Raw genomic sequence first — 14,952 nt, 5'->3', positions numbered from 1 at the left:
ATCCATCCCAGACACAGCCTCGGCTACTCTATCCATCCCAGACACAGCCTCGGCTACTCTATCCATTCCAGACACAGCCTCAGCTACTCTGTATCAATCACCCGCCTTACAGGTTACAAATACTTCTCAGAGCCCATCATTTGTCTTTCCATTTCATCTGCATTCTTTTTTTTTTAATATAACAAACTTTATTCCCCTTGGTTTTCTAGTTGAACTTTGGCATAGTTTTCTTTCTTTCTTTTTTGTGTATGGTGGATAAGTCCATAACATGTAGTTGATAAAATTTAAAACCCCAAGCTAAGCTCCCCGGCTTTAGAATGGCTGATCTCACCATATAGAAGTTCTTTGAGATGCATAGACTTTAATAGTAGGAAAGTATTTGAGTGCTTTTTTAAAGAGCTGTGTGATAATGTCTTTGTTGGTTTATTACAATAACGTGATTAAAAATAAATAAATGAAAACTAAACAGTTCTTGGGGGGGAACCTGGTTTATTTCCCCTTCTGTTATGGCAAATTAGTTTTGCTTAAAAGGACATTCTTTTTTATTATTATTCTTTTTTCCAATTTTTTATTAGATATTTTCTTCATTTACATTTCAAATGCTATCCAGAAAGTCCCCTATACCCTCCCCCCACCCTGCTCCCCTACCCACCCACTCCCACTTCCTGGCCCTGGCATTCCCCTGAACTGGGGCATATAAAGTTTGCTAGATCAAAGAGCCTCTCTTCCCAATGATGGCCAACTAGGCTATCTTCTGCTACATATGCAGTTAGAGACGCAAGCTCCGGAGGTACTGGTTAGTTCATATTGTTTTTTAAAAGGATATTCTTAATTTCAATATTTTTTAAAAGAAAAAAAAACATTGTTTATAGATTTTTATTGCATTTTAACATATCTTTTAAAAAGCTCTGTGAATGTGTAAAAGCTCTGTGAATGTGTGAGAGAGAGAGACAGAGACAGAGACAGAAAGAGAGAGAGACAGAGACAGAGACAGAGACGGAGAGAGACCATGTGTGTGCAGGTGTGTGTGTGTGTGACTATAACCAAGTGTGTGCAGGTGTGTGTGTGTGTAGCTGTGTCTGTGTGACTATACACCAAGTGTGTGCAGGTGTGTGTGTGTGTGTGTGTGTGTGTGTGTGTGTGTGTGTGTGTGTGTGTGACTATATGTCATGAGTATGCAGGTGCCCATGGAGTCTAGAGAGTTCAGCAGGTCCTGGAGTCGGACTTGTGGGCTATTTTACCCTGCCTGGCATGATTGTTGACAATGGAACTCCTGCCCAACAGTGGCAATTGTCCTTAACCACCAAGTCATCTCTCCAGTCTCTTATGCACCTTTTTATCCGATGGAGTTTATTTTGGCATGAGACGGGAGTTTGATTTTCCCCACTAATGCATGACTTATGCCTAGTGGTGGAACTGAGTGCACCATGACACTTAATGGTTGATTTCTATCACAGTGTCTGCCCAAAGCAGTTGCGACTCCACCAGCTTTCTGCTGCAAGCACACACAGCGGCTGGTCACCAGATAGTGGGCACCTTTGTCTTTAATCCTCGCCATTCTAAACTGATGACTTGTTTTGAAGAGACTGATACTGTCACTCACTCTGACAACACCCCGAAGAGGACACTGTTGTTCATGTGGAAAGCCCTGCCCAGCCTGTGGGGGACATTAGATTCCTGTAAGAGAGCAAGCACCGGGTGCCCCTCTGTGTCTGGGCACACTTTCTTTGGAGTGGACTCCCTTTCCCCTCTTACAGATTTCTCTTCTCCTGGGGGCCGCTTTAGAATAGGCACTGGGTACCTGTGGCTCCTGTGCTAGAGAGCCTATAGAGAGTGAAACTAGAACAGAATTGTGTGCCCGCCACCCCTGTGCGTGAGTCACAGTCCTGGAATGTGGTACTCCCTTCCTTTGTGCCGAAGAAGGATCATACCTGAACCCTGGAAAAGTATAAAAGAATTGGTGCCAAAAGAGAAGCCAGGGCAGATGGACAAACAGACACTTCCCTGCCCTTAGTCTCAGGGCCATGTTCTGTAAAAGTGGGAAGAATGATGTGGGTAGGGGGCATTCACCTATAGTTCCACCTCCTGGGAGGCTAAGGCAGGAGGATCAGTGAACCCATGCGTTTGGGCTAGCCAGTGCAACAGCTGTGCACTAACTCAAAAGAAGGGCTGGGGAGATAGCTTAGCCTGTAAAGTGCCTACTGTGTGAGAAAGAAGACCTGAGTTTAATTCCCAGGGCCCACATTAAAAAACAGGCATGGTAGCCCCCATGTAATCCCAGCACTGAGGAGGCAGGGACAAGCAGCTCCTAGGGCTCCCTGGCCAGCCACCCTATCTGAACCGGCAGCTCTATCTAAAGAACAAGGTGGACAGTGCCTGGGGAATGACATCCTAAACTTACCTCTCACCCACACACATGTAAACACACACGTGTGCACCTGTACACATATGAATGAGTGCACACATGTATACACACATTTGAAAAAAAACAAACTAGACATGATAACATCAGCATGTACCTCATAGGGCTTTATGAGTGTGAAAGAGCCCCGAGTGTGCAGAGTGTCACGATAGCAACCTGCTACTTAGACTGTATATACGTACTACATGGAATACTTACACAGTACTCATAAGTATTGCCATTACTCAAAATGAGATATGATTTTATTAAGTTGTGCATTGTGTGTGTATGTGTGAGTATGTGTGTGTGTGAATGTGTGAGAGTGTGTATATGAGTGTGTGTGAGTGTGTATGTGTGTGTGAATGTGTGTGTGAGAGTATGTGAGTGTGTGTGTGAGTGTGTGTATGTGTGACTATGTGTGTGTGTGTGTGTGTGTGTGAGACAGAGAGAGAGAGAGAGAGAGAGAGAGTCTGTCTGTCTGTCTGTCTGAGGTGAGGACACATGCCATAGCACCTGTGTGGAGTGTGGAGATCAGGTCATGTTGGAGTCATGAAGTGGAAGGAGTCTTCTCCCTCCACTCTGTGGGTCCTGGGGGTTGATTCGTCTGAGTTCTGGAATCACAAGTGTAACTTGCCATACCTTGCTGTGAATGCTTTAACAATGTAGCTGACAGGATGCAGCAAGGGACTGGTACTATGTTGAAGAACTGAAGACGAAACCTTTCAATTGAATCTAAACAATCTAAGAAGAGGCTCTTTTGTCAAAATGAAGAATTCTTTGGTATGGTTGTGATTTTTGTTTGGGGGTAACCCTGTGCATGTGATCTTCCCTAAATTCCTGTGTTTACTGAGGAGGAGTAACATGTCTGTACACACTCTCCTAATAGCTATTGAATGTTCTTATGTTGTTGTTGTTTTTACTTTATTTTATTTTATTTTATCTTTTTTTTTTACACTCCAAATTTTATCCCCCTCCCGGTCCACCCTCTGACTATTCTCCATCCCATACCTGCTACATCCACTCCAGCAGTGACTCCAGTGACAGACCTAGAAACCTGGACGCAGTCCCAAGGCGAAAAGTCCATGGAAACTTCGTATCCTGGAACCATGGCATCCTGTATAACCAATGCTCCAAACTTGCCCTTGTGTTAATCTGTGAATGGATCTGTCTGCTTTCTTTCAGTATTGTTTTATTATAGGTGTCTCCAAGCAATGACTTGCCAAATACCTAAGCAAAATTGAACTTTGCTTCCTGGCCTTCACCAATGCCCTAGGTAGTCCTTGAGCTGACCCTGGGCTTGGAATTCAGTAAGAATGTTGCCTATTCAGTGACATTCAGAATTGCCTCTAGTATTTTAAGAGAGATAGTGAAAAAAATCAGGCATTACTAACTACTACACAGAGTTAGAAATCTCAGGGCAAGCTTAGCAAAGTAAGTTTAGAATTCTTATTATTTATGTATGGCAGACTACATTACTTATTAGTAGATAGTCCCCCCACACAATCACTTAGAATAAAAGCTGAGTCACTCCCATATACAGGAGTTTACAATGGTTTAGGAAGTAGATCCAGCTATGGTTTTAGAGTATTTCATTATTCGTGAGGTTAGCTAGACAGGAACTCCCTAATTAGAACCATGACTTGGGCATGAAGGCCCTTGTCCCGGGAGTGTAAAGACCTCACACCTGGCTTCTAAGAATATAGCTGACCTTAGATAGAGCTGACTTTGTCTCAGTTGTTTTATTGTCCAATTCCTGCTAGTCTTTATGTTTGCATTCCTCTGTTTTGTGTAAGAGTCATTAAGTATCCGGTAACCTCATTGTACCTTTCCAATGTGTCACCTAACTTCCCTATTTTCTTCTGTATTAAAAGTCTGATGCTCAATTTGAGAAATTACATTCAGATACAGCACACTCTCTCTGTGTCCGTGTCTGTCATCTGCGCCAACTCCTTGCTTGCCTGTAACCAAAATTTCTCCCTCGTACTGGGGTGGGGGGGGAAGAGGGGGGAGAGGCGACTGAGACCAGTCCACTGCACATACTTATTACCCACCCCCCTGTCTCCATCCTCCTACCTCCTATTCCCACCCCACCAGAACTCTAAACTCCCTGGAGCCTCCAGTCTCTTGAGGGTTAGGTGCATCTTCTCTGACTGAACCCAGACTCAGCAGTCCTCTGCTGTATATGTGTTGGGAGCCTCATATCAGCTGGTGTATGCTGCCTGGTTGCTGGTCCAATGTCTGAGAGATCTCAAGGATCCAGGTTAATTGAGACTATTGCTCCTCCTACATCTTTCTCTCAGCTTTTTCCAGCTTTTCCCTAATTCAACCACAGGGATCAGCAGCTTCTGTCTACTGATTGGGTACAAATATCTGCATCTGACTCTTTTGGAGGGCACGGAGGGCAGTCCTGATAGGTTCTTTTTTTTTTTTTAACCATGATTTAAATATTTTCAACTGTTGATATTCAACAAAGAGAATAGTTTTTTTTTTAAGATATACTTCATTGTTATGTCTCCCTTTTCAATTCTGATTTTATTAATTTGGATACTGTCTCTGTACCCTCTGGTTAGTCTGGCTAAGTGTTACTCTATCTTGTTGATTTTCTTGAAGAACAGCTCCTGGTTTTGTTGATTCTTTGTATAGCTCCATCTGGGAGTGGAGCTTTCTCTGGGTGTTGTGCCCCAGGTCTGCTCAAGGTACTAGCCTAGACCAGAAAGAACCTGTGCCGCTGGGTGGAGTTCCTGGGTGCCTGGGTCCCGCTGGTCCCAGTTACTTCAGGTATAGGGGCAAATGTTGTGTCCTCATCTCTGATCCTATGCTGATGTGATATTCTTGGTTTGCATTTTGAATCACTTAAATGCCCAAAATTTCAAGCTGGGCACAGCTGACCACAAAAGCCCCAAATGTTCTTATGTTAAAGGAGTGAAGTCATTCAAGGGAGATAAAGTAACCCCTCCAGTTCTGTGCGCTTAGACTCCTGCTCTTCTGCATATAATATGCTCTCCCCTTGTATTGGAGTAGTCCAGGGTATTGCTTACTAGAAACTCAGTCTACAAGTCCCTGGTTTTCTTTCTGTGGTCTACCAATCACCAAGTCATATTTTGTTTACTGGGCCAGGATTGGATTGTCCATAGTCTCAACAGTCACACAGTGGAGGCCCCTCTGCCATCCTCTACCACATGCAGCCTGAGTCATGCAGCCTGGGTCACTAGCGCTAACACCCTGCCAGAGGCCAGATGCTGCTGGGAACAGGCCCAGGTACTGCTTGCAGGTTGCTCACATGCTTGGCAGCTAGCATCATTTTAAAGTGCTCTATTTCCACTTGTTGCTTGCTAATCCAGGTTCCTCTCTTTATGAAACAAGCAAAATGCATCTGCCCTGAGCAGCTGCAGCTGCCTCTAGGGATGCGATCGGGGTCTTGAGGGGGACCACTTGTACTTTCAATGTTTGTTGCAGCAAACAGGTTTTATTAACTCAATATACTGAACCGAGCTGGGACCCCAGGGTGAGGGCAGTTAGAACCATGCTACAACCTGGGACACAGCACACACCTTCTTGGGAGAACTCTGTTCTTGCAGGTAGCACAGTGTTTCAGTGTTCCTGTGGATCTGTGAAGCTAGGGGCGCTGCCAATAATGAGCTCCTCCTCTTCCAATTCCTCACCTTCCTCCCTTTCTCCTCATCCTCTTTTTCCTGTAGAAGTTATGCCTGATGTCCCATGCTTCAAGAAATAAGACTCAGACTCACAATATATCTCACAATATATTTACAAATGCCTTGGCCATTCAGCTAGGCTCTTCTCTGACAAGAATCATAACTTAACATAACCCGTTTATTTTGATCTACATTCTGCCACATGACTGGTTACCCATACTCAGGTACCATGCCTCCATCTCCTTACATCTTTCTGACGAATCTTCCTGCGCCTGACTCTATCCCAGAATCCTTTCTGTTCCTGGAAGTCCCACCTTCTATTTCCTGCCTAAGCCTTTAGTAGAACAAATTTGTGTTAATCCCTGAACAATTTACAAATAAATAAGACTCAGACTATTTTATTTGGCTTTGACAATTACTGGGGGTAACCCCTAATCTACTCTTCTAACTGCTGGCCTGGCTATGTCTCCTTGCTGTTTCTCCTAGCCATACATTCATGGTCCATCTGCTGTGGTGGCTTCCTCCCCTCCTCTCATACTTCCTCCTTCTCTTCCTGGTCTCTTCTCTCTTCCTCTCACTTCTCCAGCCCCAACCAGGTAACTCAAAGCCCACCTACCTCTAATCCCTGCAGTAGTTGGCTGCAGCCATTTTTTATTTCACAGGTAGTTTTAAATCAAGGAACGATGTTTTCATGAAAAAGCTTGTAACTGGGAGGACTTATTTGTCCCTTCGGGTACAATACATAACAACAGACCAAACCCCAACATAAACCACAGGCCATAGGCTTTCTAATTAACAGGCGATTCGTCCATACAATACCCGAGATATTTTCTCTACATTCCCCTCCTCCTTCTCTCTTCACCCCCTTTTTCTTCTGTTATAAAAACCCACGCAATATATATTTTAGGGAGGCTGGCCTCGACATTAATATGTGAGTAAAGATGGCCTTGAACTCCTGATGTTCTTGGCTCTATGGCAGATTATTCAGTGCTGGGGCTTGAACTCAGGGCTTCATGCAGAAGGCTCCTTGCAGCCTAGACTGGAGAGGAAAATGATGAATCAGAGTGCGTCACTGGGAATCCACCTTTTCTCTGCTGACTACACAGGACTGTGTTTCACTGCCCGTGATCTTCTGAAACAAACAAACAAAAACAAACAAAGAGGCCTAAAACAAACAATCCCAAACTCCTAACTAAAAGTTCCTGGGATGTGGAACCTTCCCATTATTTATCTTTATGAAACATCTCTGAGAAAATACACTCATAACCACTTCAGTGGAGGTTTGAATGAACAATGTTCCCCACAGGCTCAAGTGTTTGAACATGTGGCTCCCAGCTGGTGGTGCTGTTTGAGGTTGTGGAATCTTTAGGTGTGGCTTTACTGAGGAATATGTCACTGGGGACAGGCTCTGAGGTTTTATAACTTAGCCTAACTTCCTATTCTTCTGTTTCCTGACTGCCAGCCTGACCTTAATCTCTTGCAGTCATGCCTTCCCTGTGTCCCCTTGGGAGTTATAAGCCAAAGCAATATAGGTTAGGGGTTTTTGGTTTGTATGGGGTGTTTGTTTGTTTGTTTGTTTGTTTGTTTTTATGACAAGGTCTTATTGTGTAGCCATAGCTGGCCTAGAAGTATATAAACTAGCATGGCCCTGGACTCACAGAGGTCCTCATGCCTCTGTTTCCAGGCTGCTAGGATTAAATCCCTCTAAGTTACTGTTTGTTGGGGTTTGCTCAGGCTAACAGACCCAACCACAGATGTAGTCAACAGAGTATCAGTAGTGGCCAACACTCCTTTCCTGTCCTTACCCCAAAACCCTTTTTCTTCTCCTGTAGTACAACTCTCTTGTTCGGAGTAATTTATAAACAATGCACCTGTGTTTCTCAGAGTTCTAGAGACTGGGAAGTCCAAGGTCAAGTTCAGATCACTTCCATGTCTAGTGAGGGCCAGATGGTGTCTTCTACACATTGTCCCATGGAAGAAAGAATACTTTCTTTTTCTCAGACTTCTCTTTTAAGGGTGTGAAGCCCTGGTGGCCCACTTACCTGGTCCTGGCTCTGCCTCTTGCTGCATTACACTGGGGTTAGGTGTCAACAGAAGAGTGAAGGGTGGGTGTGTTTGTAAGACTCCGGGGAGCCTTAGCTTACCTGGGACCCATTGAGTGAACCACGTGGAGCTGGGATTGATGCAAAAAGCAAGAGGAATTTATTGTTCCAGTGCACTGGGGTCATCCCAGACCTGAAGGAGAGTTGGCAATCCCCAGTGACTGTTCAGCGAGTTTTTATATGGTTTCCAGGGGCAGAATAGAGCATCAGCAACTAGCCACAATATGATTGTCAGAACAGTTCACCCTTTAAACTGATTGGTCTTTAAGGAATAAGGTGACAAGGACTTCCCTTGTCTGGAGGTGGGCAATAGTCAGTCCTGCAGAATGTGTCCCCACCCTCAGGTCGGTTCCTGCCCTGTGGTCTGAGAAATGGCAATTAGCCTCTCCCTTCCAGAGGGGCAAGTGTTTCATGACCTTCCCAAAGTTCCTAAGCTGATCTTTTTATGCTCATACTACTGCAGCAGCTATGTTAATTGCTCCTGAGCACAGTTCATTCTTGTAACTTTTAATGTTGGCTGTACAAGGATTTCTCTTCCTAGACTGGATGTTTAGAGACAATTCTAAGTCTGTTCATTTTTACATCTATACACTACAATAATCTTAGCATGCAGTGGGCCTGTAGGAAATTCCTAAGCACTCAAGAAGTCAGGCAGGAATTCCAGACCATCCATTTACTATGTGTCTGAGCTAGGATGCTGCTTTCCTCAAGTTTCTGAGAGAAGAAAACACTGGAAGAAAAGAGTGTCATGCAATGGCCCAAGAAATGTTTAACAAGGCTGTCTGTGTGAGCATAGCCTGTCAACCACTGCAGTTGACCAGCAGAGCCTGGTGCCTCCCTGCCAAGAGTCATGATTCCCTCCTGCTTCAACATCCCTCATCTGACTCTGATCCTCAAAACTGGCCCCATTTTGCAAATAAATTATTCTTCCTAGCTTGCCCACCTTCCCCACATGGTCCAGTAAATTCCATTTCTCCTCTTTCCAACCAGGCCCACTCAGAAAGCCCCCAAACAGAAAAGCCCAGTTCTGCATTTCTGACAGCTGTCCCAACCCCCCTCACCTGAAGTCACCAGCAATCTAAGCCCCACCTCCTCTACACCTCATCCTGATTCTCCCAGCCCTTCTACACATGCCCAGCATGATGCAGATACACCATTTTCCTTCACCTCCAGTCTATAAAAAAAGCACCTTCCAAGCTACCTTCTGCCTGTGCCTCTCTCTGGTCTCATCCTTTGAGACTGCTAAACTTGCCTGGGAGCCCTTTTCTAAATAAACCTGCCCTTTTTTTTTTTTTTTTACTTTTAATTCAGCTGAATTGACTTATTTCTTCAGTGGAGAAAACCCATCAATTACCAAGGCTAGGGAGATGGCTGAGCAGTTGAGTGTGCTCTTGCAGAGGAATAGAGTTTGGCAGCACCCACAGCTACTTGTAACTCGATTTCCAGGGACCCAATGCCTGGGGCCTCAGCAGGCACTCATGTATGCATTACACATTCATGTATGTATCAATCACCCTTACACACATACACGTACTTAAGAAAAAGAAGTCTTTTAAAAATAAAGCAAAGAAAGAAGCTAATTGTCTAGGACATGTGTCCAGAGTCGGAATGGCTGAGTGGAACTTGAATCCAGACAGTAGTCGCTCTGCAGTGCGTTCTTGCCCATCCACGGCCCTATTCTTGTTGCTGTGGGTCCTCACATTTGAAACGGTGCCCAGTAACTTTCCATTTGCCCAACAACATTAACTAGATGCCAGCGGGAAATCAGATGATAGAAGGGCAATGACTTTGTCTCTACTCAAGGGGAATACTGAAGTCATTATTTTCACCAGGAAAACTTAGTGTTAATATTATAGCAGAAGGTTGTAAGGCTTTTTTTTTTTAATTTTGATTTTCAGGGTTCTACTTTTCTTTCTAATTTCTAGTTTTTGGCAGAGATGAAAAATATATAGTGAATTGTGGGGATCTGAGGACTTCCTTAAGTGAATGTATACTGTTAGATGTGGGCATGGCCATGTTGAGGACCCATAGTCCCAGAGATCCATGGGAATATATATTATTAGACATGGGCATGTTATGCCTATGTCTCAGGGACCCAAAAGGACACTGAGGAGCCAATTCTGGTGCAAACACATAAGGGTCTTTGTTACAAGCTTGAGAGCAAGGACTCTCACCATCACAGTGAGACAGAAGTGAGAGCCTCAAGGTGCAGGGTATTGATTGTGTGTTGTGGTTACAGCAAACTTGAAACATTTCCATACAGGTCAGCAAATTAATATTTTTTAAACTGCATTTCAGGGCTGGAGAGATGGCTCAGCGGTTCAGAGCACTGACTGTTCTTCCAGAGGTCCTGAGTTCAATTCCCAGCACCCATATGGTGGCTCACAATCATCTGTAATGGGATCCAGTGCTCTCTTCTGGTGTGTCTGAAGAGAGTGACAGTGTATTCACATACATAAAATAAATAAATCTTAAAAAGGGGGGGTGATGGGGAGTGGCCTAGAGGGGATAAAGGGGGATGGCCGAGAGAGGTCGGGGCATTTTTTTCTTTTTCCTACACACTGTTAAGTTCCTGAATAAACTGCCTTGAGAAGGAAAAAAAAAACAAAAAACAAAACACTGCTCTTCTGGTGTAATCTGCAGGAACTAAACATGGGGGCAAAACCACCTGACAAGCAGGATGGCTAGGTTATCTATTTTCTCTTTCTTTCTTCCTCTCTTTCTTTCTCTCTCTTTCTTTCTTTCTTTCTTTCTTTCTTTCTTTCTTCCTTCCTTCCTTCCTTCCTTCCTTCCTTCCGTCTGCCCTTTCTTTCTTTCTTTCTTTCTTTCTTTCTTTCTTTCTTTCTTTCTTTCTTTCTTTCTTTCTTTCTTCCTTTCCTTCTTCCTTTCTTCTTTTTTTTTTTTTGAGACAGGGTTTCTCTGTGTAGCCCTGGCTGTCCCGGAACTCACTCTGTAGACTAGGCTAGCCTCAAACTCAGAAATCCACCTGCCTCTGCCTCCCTAAGTGCTGGGATTAAAGGCATGCATCACCTTGACCCTGCTGTTGTAGCCTGATAGGCTGTTGCTAAGAGGGGGTTGCCATAGGATGTTTGTTCAAGTAGACTTGGTGGTTTTCTTCCTGGAATCAAAAATGGATTTGGTTTGGTTCTACAGGCACAGCCATAGTGAGGACCTGTAGTGCCTCAGATCCATGGAATGTATATTGTTAGACATGGGCAGAACCATGTTGAGGACCCATAATGTCTCAGATCCATGGGAATGGCAAAGCCTCCCCTGACTGAGGCTCTGAGGGATGACAACCCCTCCTCTGTTGGAATGTGACTGTTGATAGTGTTGTGCAAGAACAAGTGCTTATGCACCATTGACCAGTGTGTGCAAGTACAAGTGCTTATACACTATTGACCATTGTGTGCAAACACAGCAAGCACATCTTCTTTCTCCCTGGTGCTTACAGAGACTTGCCAAGCTCTCACTCTGTGCCATACAGAGTACAAGTTCTGAGGGTGGTGGCTCTCAGAGGGAGCAAAGTCCGCCTGACTTGTTGATGTGTCTGTTCTTTATCACCTTGCTGCTCAGTCAGATTCCCAGGATCTGATGATGAGAGTCATGATAAGCAATGGCACTGTGCTCCTTATGTTCTCTGCACAGTGATTATTAAGAATGCACAGGTTTAGAAAGGCAAGAGACTCCTCTTTAAAAAGATGTAAGAACTAGGTACTGTCAGGGACTTAATTTCCTGTGCTGATTGTTTGAATGTTGACATGTCTTAGTTACTCTCATTTATGATCATCCTGAAAGCATAGTGGATTCTTATCATTACCATAGTTGATTGCATCAGTCAATACGAATGAAATGCTTCTCTGTCTTTATGAGGTGTCCTCAGGTCTCTGATGGATTCCCAGTGCCTGCTTATCTTTAATATAGAAATTCTAAGAAGTCTTTGCTTTTGTCCTCACATGAGCTAAAGATGAGTGTTGAGGTCTTATCTTTCGCTGTCTATTACAATGCCAAGTGTGGGCTCCCAAGACCTGGAGTCTGCATGTAGTTCCTGTGACCCTGCTCCAAGTTATTTCTGATTCATAAATAAAAATGCCAAAAGCCCATTCCTGGGCAGAAGAGACATAGGTGGGCTTTAGGTTTCACAGGCTTCGAATTGGAGGAGAACCACAAAAAGAGAAGAAGCAGGCAGGAGGAAGAAGGAGAAGCTGCCATGGATTAGGTGAGCCATAAAAACATTGCCCTGAGGGCTGGTCTATTGGAGTTAAGTACAGATGGAACATAATAAATAGTAAGTAGTAACACGGGGTTATTGATAGGAAAGTACATTCTAACACCTTGGAAGGTAGGCAGCTGCCCAGCTATTGTGCTATTTGGGGCTTATTGTAAATATAAAGGCTGTGTGTATTTCTTATCTGGGAATTCAATAACCAAAGGGGGGGTAGAAACTCTGGGCAGGGATTAAAGTAATTTCTACAACAGATGTGAACATCCTAGACAATGCTATTTCTAGCATTAGAGTGACAAAGTTATTGTGGGATACAGAGAGTCTGTCTCAGTCATCTTCACACACATCTACTGTAAGCAGCAATGGCCAGCAACTCAGTGGAGAGATCAACCCAATCCTACAACTATCTCTGGATGTCTATAAGTTAGAGATGCTTGTGACTCTCAGAAAGGGGTCCCTAGACAGTGTTGTTTCCATCCTGAGCACCCATCATAGATAATAGCTGATGGGTTGGACTACTGAATTGGACAGGGTTAGCCACTTAGCTGTTTAGGAGTCTGAGAGGAAAAAGAAGATGGTGGCCAAATTTATCATTAGGTGTGTGATGTATCTTCATAGAGCTACTGGCTAGAGGAGCTTTGTTATGAAAATAACTCAGAGATGTTGAGCCCTGAAATGTGTGATAAATAGACTACACTTTTAGTACCTGAAATATAATTTTAATGTAAAGTGTCAATGTATACATTTGTATTAAGTACTAAACAAATGGCAGTACTCATGAGTTCTTTGCTTTCTCACACCCCTCTCTCAACTCTCCTTTCTGGCGTCTGTGTCCAAACTCAGGATTTATACCAGGGAAATCTGGTTTCATCAAAACACAGAAGAAAGAGAAATGATAGCTTTTGTTTCAGTTTCTTTATGGTCCCTATCACTCTTTTAATTCCCTTCCCTCGCCTTAAGGACTCAGAATGATCTGAGCTTTGATTCTTTGGAAACCTGCCTGTCCTTGGATAAGGGTGAGCAGGTGAGAGTGTGCATGGTGGGAGGTGAGACTTGGTGTTTTAGCCCTGGAGTGGGAAGTGTCCAGCTGAGAAGGAGCTGATGGATGAGCAGCCAAAGCTAGAGAGAAAGCAAGTATATGATGCACAGTGCCCTTGTCCTAATCAATACCAGCCTTTCCAGTCTATGCGGTGTCTCTGGAGTTATTGGAAATTGTAGAAAATTGTTGGTTTTAGTAATTTGTTTTCCCACTTAGCTTTGTTTAATAATTTCTCTTTCCTCTTTACCCACCTTCATAAAACTAGCCTCAAAACACTGTATGGTACCAGTGGTCAGATCAATGGACAATATAAAACATATATCCTGAAGATTCACTTTCCCTTTGACACTGCAGAAGGTACACCAAATACAGCATGGTATAGTATTCTCACTTAAAATTATTGGAACCTACAGTAAGAATAAATGTTCCTCACTGCTATGGTCTGTCATAAACAAGTATCTTCAACGTTCTCACCAGGAATGATATAATCCTTTGTTTGAGTTTGGGAGTCTCTTAAAAGGCCTCAAGTTTGTTCATGCAAGTAGCCCTGTGCTCTAGTGGGTTTTCCATTAGCTACCCTTCCCTGTCAGTAACATATACATCTTTATCTATTTAGTTTATTAATCTGATTCTTCTAAAGCAAGCAAGAGACTAGATTTTCAAATGCTGCCTGGGATTCTTTGTGGAATACAAGTCACCTACTTGCAAACTGGATGAAGATCTGCTCCTTTCACATCATTTTCTTTTGTAGGACAAGATGACAGCCTCTAATAGGCCTGTGATGGGCCCTGGTCCGCACATTGCTCACATTCCCAAGCCTCAGCAGGTCTGGTCTCACTGTGAGTAGAGCTGAGGCCACTCCAAGCCCTGACTTCTCTACCTTGGGCACATCTGGGAGCCAGTCAGACCTCTCCACCTCAAGGGCTTCTGATAGCTCTTTCTATGAGACAAAGCACAGGGAGCAGAGTGTAGAGAAGGCACTGCAGAGGATGGTATGGGATACCTTAGCAAGACTGACCTAAGGCCTGAGGTGATGCTAGAGGGAGCCGGTGCCCCTTTGGTGATGCAGCTCAGGACTCCACAGCTGGGAATCCTGATTTGCTTGTCAATCACCCTGGGTGTGGCTCTGGCTGCTGGACTTTGCTTTCTGTATCCTCAGTGTTGCCACAAGTGGACAGAAAGGGTCCTCCAGTGAACCTACAGCTGATACTGTTGACGACGGGGAGGTGGTGCATGTCAGGAGGACAGGTGATAACAGTCTCTCTGTAGAGAACAAGAACCTTGTCCTCTGAAGAGACCCTTAGACTGGGCCCCTCGGTGGCTCCACAGAGGGTCTTAGTCAAAAACGAGCTAATGAGAATTCCTGATGAGGCCAAGTCCCCATGGTGCCTGCTGTCAGTGTATCGTGAGCTCAGGAAGCAGTAAAAGGGCAGATTTCTCAACAGAGGGAATTCTTCTCCAGCTTTGTTGTCTTAATGTCTGTAATTTTGCATCTTTTTTTTCCTTCTTGCAATTAGACGTTCTGTTTGAAG

At 44.1% G+C, this 14,952-nt stretch overlaps 1 protein-coding gene across 1 annotated transcript in view; it reads left to right on the top strand.

Annotated features, from left to right (window-relative positions):
• The window catches only part of Reeld1 (reeler domain containing 1), a 16,326-nt gene extending 1,614 nt beyond the window's left edge, over positions 1-14,712 (top strand). Inside the window, 8 exon segments of the mRNA XM_029480254.1 lie at positions 1,458-1,643; positions 1,646-1,679; positions 12,667-12,873; positions 13,342-13,405; positions 14,172-14,246; positions 14,323-14,380; positions 14,383-14,600; positions 14,602-14,712. Coding sequence (XP_029336114.1) covers positions 1,458-1,643; positions 1,646-1,679; positions 12,667-12,873; positions 13,342-13,405; positions 14,172-14,246; positions 14,323-14,380; positions 14,383-14,600; positions 14,602-14,712 — 953 coding nt within the window.
• The last annotated feature ends 240 nt before the right edge of the window (positions 14,713-14,952 follow it).

Source organism: Mus caroli, chromosome 8, assembly GCF_900094665.2.
Source record: "Mus caroli chromosome 8, CAROLI_EIJ_v1.1, whole genome shotgun sequence".
Classification (NCBI taxonomy): Eukaryota; Metazoa; Chordata; class Mammalia; order Rodentia; family Muridae; genus Mus; species Mus caroli.
The sequence above is the reverse complement of the archived record's forward strand: the minus strand, read 5'-3'. Positions and strand labels throughout refer to the sequence as shown.